Source organism: Microtus ochrogaster, chromosome 8 (genome assembly GCF_000317375.1).
Source record: "Microtus ochrogaster isolate Prairie Vole_2 chromosome 8, MicOch1.0, whole genome shotgun sequence".
Lineage (NCBI taxonomy): Eukaryota > Metazoa > Chordata > Mammalia > Rodentia > Cricetidae > Microtus > Microtus ochrogaster.
Window position 1 is genome coordinate 37326378 of NC_022015.1, and position 9726 is coordinate 37336103.

A 9726-nucleotide genomic window follows, 5' to 3' on the forward strand; every position below is an offset into this window, starting at 1 on the left:
AACCCCGCCTTCTGGGTGTGGCTCCCTGCAGCCGCCAGATAATCACAGAAAACTCTCTTCTCCCCAAAAGCTGGAGACCCCAAGTTTGGGGCCCAGGCCTCCCCTCTCTGCATCTAAGCCTCTATGTATCAGACTAGGCAGGGCCTCCCCAGAGTGTCTGTGGACAACTTAGTTGAGAGAATTGGAGTACATTCCTTGCTCTCTATGTGCCTCAGTTCCCAGGTCTGTCAAATAGGCTCCAAGGTTAAGAACTTGACAAGTGGATGCTGAAGGGATCGAACACGAGAAAGAGCTTGCAAGGCCGAAAAAGTGAGACAAAACCACCAGCCAACCTGTCAGCCCCCACCTACCCCTCCACCTGCCCATCTATCAACCATCCATTCATCCATCATCCACTCACCCGTTATTCATCTATTGACCAGTCATTACCCATCTATTGTCATTCAGCCACTCACACTTCCCATCCATGTGTCATCTCCATCGTCCATCCCTCCACTCTCCATCATCCATCCCTCCACCCATCCACTCACTATCCACCCATTCATCGTCCATTTACCCACTGCCTATCCACCTATCCACCCATCCATCCATCTATTCACTTACTATTGATCCATCCTTTATCCATGTACCTACTATCCATCTATCCACTCACTTACCTACGCACTATCCAACCATCCATCATCCATACAGCCAGTCAGTGAGACAGACAGCTTTGATCCAGCTAGATATTTACCTACTATTCATTCACCTATTCACACATACATACATACATACATACATACATACATACATACATACACACACATACATACATCTGACTTTCATTGAGCCCTGCCATGGACAGGCCCTGTGCTAGGATTAGAAAAATGAGTGAGATACAGGTCCAGCCACTGAGTAGTTTGGCCAGAGAGGCCAATGTTGTAAAAAGAAATAATGGAGGGCCAATTTGACCTATAGTCTAAAGGGGATAGAAATTGACTTTAGCTAGTCCCCATGCAGTAGCTGGGGATGAGAGGCACAGGTCTATGGGGCAGACTCAGACTTGGCACCATGTAGATCATGGTTGTTGAGCTGTAGATCTTCTAGAGCCTGGATATCAACCCTTATCAATTGTGTGGTTTGCAAATATTTATAGGTTATCTCTTCCCTTCCCCACGGCACCCTGTGATACATAGAAATCAATTTTCCTGGTGTCCAGTCAAGGCCTCTCCCTCTTGGCCAGGGTCTTTGGTGTCAGCTCTAAGAACATGGAGAGCAGAACGATGCCACCCAGACCCTGCTCCTGACATGGCTGCCATCTCACATCCTACTCCTGAGAAGGCAGCTACCCCATCCCCACCGTGTCTGTATGTTGATAATGGAATTTTGCGTCCATCTATAGAGCTGGAAGACAGTTTTCTCAACTTCGCTATGGTACAATGGAGAAACCTACCATGTGGTCACACCCACAGGACATCTGCCCACATCTGGTGGTCACCTGACAATTAGGGTGATGGGGTTCTCAGGGGTGCTGTCTACAGCCAGCTTCAGTCACAGCTGCAGAGGACAGGATATAGGCTACTATCAAGCAGGCCAGCTGCACCCCCTCTGTCTCTGGCCTCCCAGGAGATGTCCACAGAGCACCTAGACACCAGACTAATAAACACCACACACCCAGCAGTGGCTGAGTGTCAGCTTTGGTGACAGTTACCTGTCAGTAACAATTTCTCAAAGACAAACCCTTGAAGGGTGGCCCCTCTGACAGACAGTGCCTTGATGACTTGATGACACGGGAAAGATGACACCAAATCCTCTCCATACCCCATATATAAACATTAACTCAACCTGGATCAATGATCTAAATATAACAAAACCCACAAACTCTTAGGATGGGGCTGAGTCTTCATGACCTTGCGATCAGCAGTAGGTTCTTAGAGCTGACACCAAAGACCCTGGCCAAGAGGGAGAGGCCTTGACTGGACACCAGGAAAATCGATTTCTATGTATCACAGGGTGCCGTGGGGAAGGGAAGAGATAACCTATAAATATTTGCAAACCACACAATTGATAAGGGTTGATATCCAGGCTCTAGAAGATCTACAGCTCAACAAGAAGACAAAATGCTTAGAAGTAGACCTGCTCCCACTGTCTTTTGGTCTTTCGGGGGAGTTTCTACCATAGAAGACTGATGGGTGACAGATAACATGTTGACACTCAGGGCAGCCAGTCCCGAGGCCACAGTGACAGATCACATCACATCTGTCCAGACGATTGTACTATAAAAGAATAAACTAAAGATAAGCCAGAAGAGGTGGCACACGCCTGTAATCCTGGCACTTAGGAGGTGGAGGCAGAAGGATCAGGAGTCTAAGGTCATCTTTGGCTATATAGAGTTTAAGGCTAACCTGAGGTGCATGAGTCTCCATCTTAAAAAAAAAAATTACAAGCCAGTCATGGTGGCACCGCCCTTTAATCCCTCGGGAGGCAAAGACAAACTCGTCTCTGTGAGTTTGAGGCCAGCCTGGTCTCCATTGTAAGTTCCTGGACAGCCAAGACTACACAGTGAGACCCTGTCTCAAAACACACAAACACACAAACAAACAAAATTATATAAATGCCAAATGTTGTTAGGGATATGGGAATTATTGTGGCTGTGGAAAACAAATGAGGGCCAGTAAGATGGCTCAGTAAAGGCCCTTGTCACACAAGGCTGGCAACCTGAGATCAAGCCCCAGAATCCACACATCAAGGAAGAAAGAAAACTATCCTGTCTTTCACATGTGTCGTGGCACGCACACACACACACACACACACACACACACACACACACACACACACTTATTAAACATGCTCTCCACAATAACAATAGTAAAGTTTTAAAAGATTCATTTCATTATGTTTAGCTCTAGGTCTGTGTGTCTGTGTGGGATCTGTGCACACAAGTGCAGGTGCCCTCGGCAGTCAGCAGCACTGGGTCCTCTGGAGCTGGAGTTACAGGTGGTCGGAAGGGGTCTGATGTGGGTGCTGAGAACTGAAGTTGGGTCCTCTGCAAGAGCAGTACTTGCCTTTAACCACTGAGCCATCTCTCAGCCCAATAATAAAAACTGTTAATGTTAAAGATGGAGAAACTATCTGATCCAGCAATTTCACCTAGGTAGTTACACAAAAGAACTGAGGGCCGGCTCTCCGGTGGAGTCCTCGGAGTTACAGCATTACTGCAAACGGCTCAGAGGTGAAAAGACACCAAGCGTGTACTGATGTGTGAGTGGATATGTAAAATATTTGGTACGACGGAGTATTACTCTGCCATCTACAAGAAGCAGGGAGGCTTGCTGTAAGATGAAGCAACCTCGAGAACACATTACACAGACAAAGATGCATGATGGCCGTCACCAGTGTCATTGACGGGTTCACAGAGACAGGTGGGGAAGTCAGTTGCCTGGGCCTGAGAAGAAAGCGCGGTCTGTCTGATGGACAGAGTACTGAAGTGACGGCAGACAGGTGGCACTTACTTGACATGTAAGGTCTGATGTCAGTGAGTGAACATGTGACTGTTATGAAAATCTTATATAGTCTATCTCGATTTGATAAAAACAAACTAAATCAAAGGATCCACCTCACTCTACCTTTGTCCCATTCAAGCTCAAGCCTTATAATCCTTGCTCTGCAGCTGCCCAGCCCTGAATCTAGAGCCACTCACCATGCGCACACACACACCCATGGTGTCCCAGTCCCCTGCTTTCAGCATGTACCCACCCACTGATTTGCCCATCACCACTACCACCATCACCACTGTCACCACCATCATCACCATCATCACCACCATCACCACCACCACCATCACCACTGTCACCACCATCATCACCATCATCACCACCATCACCACCATCACCATCACCATCACACACTTTACAGTGAAGCACTGCAGAGCCTCTGCGGGCTCCAGAGGTCCAGCCTTCTGGTTGGCCTTCCTCCTGACACACACACAGCTCAAGTGCCCCCTGGGGCCTCTGGATTCCCACCCCAGCCTGTACCCCCACTCGGCTCCATCTCTCCTCACTCTCTTCCTACACTATCTCTATCAGATCCTCAAACCCAAGAGACCCAGCTGCAGCTGTAATCACATTCTCCCCGCATGGCATGCATTTACCCTCACCTCCCTCAGAGGGTGGCAGTGAGATTACCAGAATGACAGTCCTCACCTCACACTGGAAACAGAACTATGGACAAGAGACGGGTGACAGGCTCAAGCCCACCCTCGCAATACTTTAAGGAGAAGGTACAGGGTGGGTACGGCAACAAAGCGGGGGTTCAGAGATCAGTTGACTCAGGAGTCTCCATTTCTGCTCACCTTGTCCCCCACAACAGCACTGCACGAGTTATCCTCTCAGAGGCTGAAACTAGGAGAGAGCAGCCTTGATCTCTAGGCTTCCTCATGGTCTGTGTCACAATGCTACCAGCTTCAGTCTCTGGTTCTATTCCCCGCTGTTCCCACTCTCATATATGCCCAGCACTTCTGCATGCCTTGGGGTGGGGCCATGGCACCCATGTGAACCCAGACATTAAGGCTGGTCTGCCAGTCCTAAGAATTTACTCCTGGCTCTGGTGATGCCCAGGGTGGCAGAGGGACAAGAGCCTGCTCAGCACATAGCCAGAATAAAAGTTGTATTGCAGGGGGATGGACCAGGAGTGGAGGTGTGGTGACCATCCTGCACCTATGCCCACCCAGGAACTGTCCCATCCAAGCTGCCACAGAGGAAAACCTGGATGCCCACACCTGAGACCCACCTGGCCTAAGTCCAGGTAAAAACTAGAGCCCAGGCCTCCCTGCCATGGTGATTGGCGGGCACGGCACGGGCCAGGACAAGGCTGTCTCATCAGGTCTTAGCTTCATGGCTTCAGACTCCGCCTAAGATGGAGTAAGGGAACATCACAACAGCTGCACCCAGATGGTGCCACCATGCCTTCTGTGAGGCCTTAGTTTCCCAGTCTGCTTAGTGGGAGATAGCCATGCCCCACCTCATCCAGCTGTCAGCGGATTGATACCCACAACGCTCCTTCCAGAGCCCAGAACCCAGTCAGCTGCTCACCCAGAACCAGCCCAGAGCTAGTGTTTCGGACTGGCTGCCAAAAGGACAGAAATACGAGCTGGAGCAGGGACAGAGGGGTCTGGCCATCTGGTACCAGCCTTGGCAGGAGCCCTGGCTCTTCACCTGGAATTGGTGGCCCCACCCCTTTAATTTGAGGCTAAAGACGCCAAATTGGACCATTTTAAACAGCACACCAGAATAAGTTGCTTCCTGGGAGTTTAAGTGAAGACCGGGAGAGGAAGGCGGCAAAGTAGCTTGACGGCAAGACAACACCCTGACCAGGGTTCATCCCCAGCAAGCTCAACTGTGCTATCAACTGCAACCCCTCTTGCCACCACACTCCGGGTTTATTTAATAACCTCCGAACTGGGAGGCGAACATGCAGGACACGTCTCCTGGGTCATTTATTTGAGAATTATTCATATAAAAATATCCAAGATAGTGACTTATTGGCCAGGACTTCCCTTCCCCGTCTGGCTTCCCAAACCCTCATCTGTCTCCCTGCTCTGTGAGCAGTTTCCGTTATGACTTCGAGTCATTGGAGTTACTTTACTTCCCAAATAAATCTCCACAACAGCGCGGAAATATTAAGAGTATTAATAGTGCCTGTAAAAACATCCGAAGACTCACATCTGCCAGGAGCGGTAGATGCAGCAGACTGGGGATACTCCCGAGGGAGTCAGCAACCCGGTGGCCTAGGTCCCTCCAAGGGACAAGAAGGGTCTCTCCCGGGGACAGGCAAGGTCCTTCTTAGGGGACAAACAAGGTCCCTCCAGGGACACGAGGCACCACTACCAGCCCCCGCGCGGCAACTGGCCACATCTGTCTGTCTGTCCATCAGTGTCCCCTGCAACCTCCACCCAAATCCCTTCCCTCTCCTCCTGCAGGGCAGCTCAGAGAAGGTCCTACCACCTGAGTTGGGGGATCCTGCGCCCTGTGCCTCGTGCGCGATTGTTTCCGGTCCTCGCTGGCACTCACGGTCCGCAGCTGCGCCCCCGCGGGACAAGCCCTCCAGGCCGATATCGCTATCCTGCGTGCCCTGCATGATGTGTTCGCTCCGGACGCCCTGGGTCCAGCAGAGGGACCGGCAGAGGCGGGAGGAGCGCTGAGCCTAGCCGCCTGCACCGAGCTGCTCCGCCCCCGTCTCTTTGGTCCTGGGGTCCCCCGGCTCCCCGCCCCGGGGGTCACGGGGTCACCTGCAGCCGCGCCCTCGCCCCGCCCCGCTCCCGCCCCCCACTGCATGGGAGGTGCCCCCAACTCCTGCCTGGCCCCACAGCAGCGGCAGCGCGGCACAGCCTTGAACAGGGGGAGGCTCGAGGGGTGGCCCAGGCCCGCCCCTAACCCGCAGGACCCTGGGCGACCACTCTGCCAATTTGTGGAATGAGATGAGTAGGCTAACGGCAGAACCAGGGGGTTTGTTTTATTTTTAGACAGGGTCTCACTTTGCAGCCCCGGCTGCCCTGGAGCTCACAGAGGTCCACCTGCATCTGTCTTCCTGGTGCTGGGATCAAAGGGATGCTCATCACACTCCCTATTTGATTTCTATCTTATATGTGGAGAGAGAGGGGTCCAGGGAGGGTCTTGCTATGCTGCTGTGGCTGGCCTCAAACTGGCCGCAATCCTCCTGTTCTCAACAATTATATAGATGTGAGCAAACACCCTCAGGACAAAATTCAGAGAGTTTTAGGGTGCCTTTTAAGATAATCCCCCACCTGTGAGGAATTTAAGACTCTGGATAGTTGAGAACAGCCGAGGATGGAAGAAAACGTGTGGGGATTCTCATTAACCGAAGCAAAGAGCATTTAGCCAAGGGCCCTCAGCTGCTGGTCCAGGGCCCTGTTGCTGCTGCTGCTGCCTTTGCTGCTGCCGCTGCGCAGGCTCCGGGCAGCGAGCCAGAGACCCTGCTCTCTGGGAGGCGGCTGTGGGATGGGCACTCTGAGCGCCCCACAGCTCAGCGGAGGTGCCTCCTGTGTGACATTTCTAAATAACCATCATAAATTGTGGAGCAGAAGAACCTTAAACAAAACGTTAATCTGCTGACTGAGTGTTGGGAGGTGGGGGGCAGGTGGATGGGTGGCCAGTCTCAACTTCTGAAAAGTCAGTTTACCCTTCTTGTAGCCCCCGGGGCCACCGAGTTAGACTGGCGCTGACAACACAGATGCCAAGTTAACTCTCCACGGGTGCTTTGGCTGGCCTCTGATACAGACGGGTCCCAGACACACCATGTGGCCCTCACTGCACTCACAAAGAAGGGATTCCCAGCTAGGGGATTGGTCCCCATGTACACTGCTCTGGCTAGAAAAAAACTTTAGAGGATAAACCACAGAGAAACGTCCCCAACCGATCGAGCCCCCTTGTTCTGACTCAGTGCTAGCCTGAGTCTGACCTGTGACCTTTGGAGCTAGGTGAGAGGTTTTCCTCTCCCTAGGAGCCTTAAGAAGCCTCCCACCCACCATGGGGTCGGGTGTCCAGCACCTGATATCTGCCCGAGGAGGCTGCGTGGAGCCAGGGGCTGTCCCGGTTCCTTCCAGTCAGTCATGTTCCATCCTACCAGTGTGTGGGAGTCAAGATAAAACTGGTTTTTCTTGGAAGGGTCTGATCACTAACGTGGTGCATAGCAATAGCGCCGTTGTATAAATACACAGAAAATTCTAGAATTCTTATCCTTGAAATGATGAACTGTAAACCAAAAAGACTCAGGGGGACAAAAATGTAAACACTTGCCGAGACTATTTTTACTCCCTCGTTGTTTACCTTTGGGGGCCAGGGCTGGCTATTGTCTACTGAGCCAGGTTTAAAATACACATTTTTTTAAACGTATTATTATCAGAAATATGCTAAGAAGTCATTAATAGAGGTTGATTCATTCAGACGAAAGTCAGCTTTTTTCTTTTTTTCTTTTTCATTATCTTGCCTCCAATTTAAGTCATGTTCATGTAAATCTCTGAGCTATGTCCAATGTATGTAAAACTGCCCTGATCGCCACCCCAGACCACAGACGTTAAAGAGACATGACAGCAAGCACCTGAAGCAGTGCCCTTTTAAAAAAAAGGTTGCTCTCAACTATTCTTCTAGCCAATGAGGTCATGTGGGAGCCATGCCGGGCTAGGCAAGGCGGGGCTGCCCATGTGGCCCCCACAGATAAAGTGGCTCCGAAGAAGAATGTCCCCCCCACCTCCCAAGGAAGCCTGGGGTGGGGACCCTCTAAAGCAAGGGCCTCCCCAGCCTGCGTATGTTGGGGGAGGTATTTATACCAACAGCAAGCAGGGCGAGTGGACTGAGCAGGGAGGTGACGTGCCTGTCATTGGAACACACAGCCATCATTATGGAATACAGTAATCAGACAGCCCAGCGTGTCATTATGGAAAATGGTTTCCCTTTTTGGTGAGGTGGCGAGGGAGGGAGAAGGCAGCGCTCTGTAAGGCTGGGGCCAGACCCACGGGCTGTGATCTGGCCCAGCTTAAAATAGACTTTGCTGGTGATGCCCTGGACCTAGCTGGGACAGGCTCGGCCCTCCAGAGAGGCATATCAGGGCCTCTAGCAACGCTGGACCCACAGTCACACTTAAGGTGACATGTAGCCAGAAGATCAAGCCCAGGTGCATGTTGGAGGCTAGAGCTGGCTGTATTCGGTGACGGCTGCAAGAACTAAATCCCTCACTTCACAAGGGTCCCGTAGGATCCCCCTGAGCCCCCTCAGGCTGTGTTTGGACTCTCATGTCCTCATCTGCCATTAGAGACTCCAGTTGAGAGCTGAGATTCAAGCACATTGTTCTGAGGCCCGAGACTCTGACAACTTGCCAAGGGCAACCAGATGTGGATCCAAGAGCTCAGGGCTCATGGATACTCTGAGTTTGAGAAGTGAACCATTTTCTATGCTTGTGCCCCATCTGGACCTGTTCAGTGGGACAAAAGGCTAACTCAAACCTGTTTCGCTCTCAGTATAAACTTCCCAATGGACTATTTAAGACATGTTTGGGCCATTAAAAGCGCTGTTTGTTACATGAAGATGAATCCTCTGGTTCAAAGGGAATAAGGAGTGGTGGCCACAGTGCCACCTTTTCCATGCTGCTCCAGACTGTCCCAGTAACCTTTGCTGAACCATTAGGTAACCCAAGGGACACCAAGCCACCTCATTCCTCCTGCCCTGCTGGCATTCATTCTCAGAACACACTCAGGGTCATTGCCATTAATGCACTAATTTCTCATCATCTTGGGGAGAGCTTGGCTCTGTGAGCACATAAGGTGGGTAGACCACTGACACCTCCAGCTGGAAGACTGACACTCAGAGAAGGGTGCGTGGAAGGGGCGGGGCAGCCAATGACGTGGAGGTGCATAGCTGTAATTTCAGCATTGGGGAGATAGAGTCAGGAGGATCAGGAGTTCAAGGTCATCCTCAGCCAGAGACCAATTTCAGAATCAACGTACGACATAAAACCCTGCCCCAAAAGATGCAAACAGAACCAATGAGATGACTTAGTGGCTAAAGATGCTTGCTGCCAAGCTTGATTACCTGAATTTGACCCCAGACCCATGTGGTGGAAGGACAGTTGTCCTCTGACCTCCACTCTCACCCACACCACTTACATACATCCCTACACGGACCCACACCACTTACATACATCCCTACACGGACCCGCACCACTTACATACATCCC

At 51.3% G+C, this 9726-nt stretch overlaps 1 protein-coding gene across 2 annotated transcripts in view; it reads right to left on the minus strand.

The window, feature by feature from the left end:
• The window catches only part of Ano1 (anoctamin 1), a 151111-nt gene extending 144965 nt beyond the window's left edge, over positions 1–6146 (minus strand). For both annotated transcript variants that reach the window (XM_013347975.2, XM_026781689.1), the window contains exon 1: positions 5982–6146. In XM_013347975.2, the coding sequence (XP_013203429.2) occupies positions 5982–6114 (133 nt within the window). In that variant the 5' untranslated portion in view covers positions 6115–6146. The remainder of the gene's footprint in view (positions 1–5981) is intronic.
• Positions 6147–9726: the final 3580 nt, after the last annotated feature.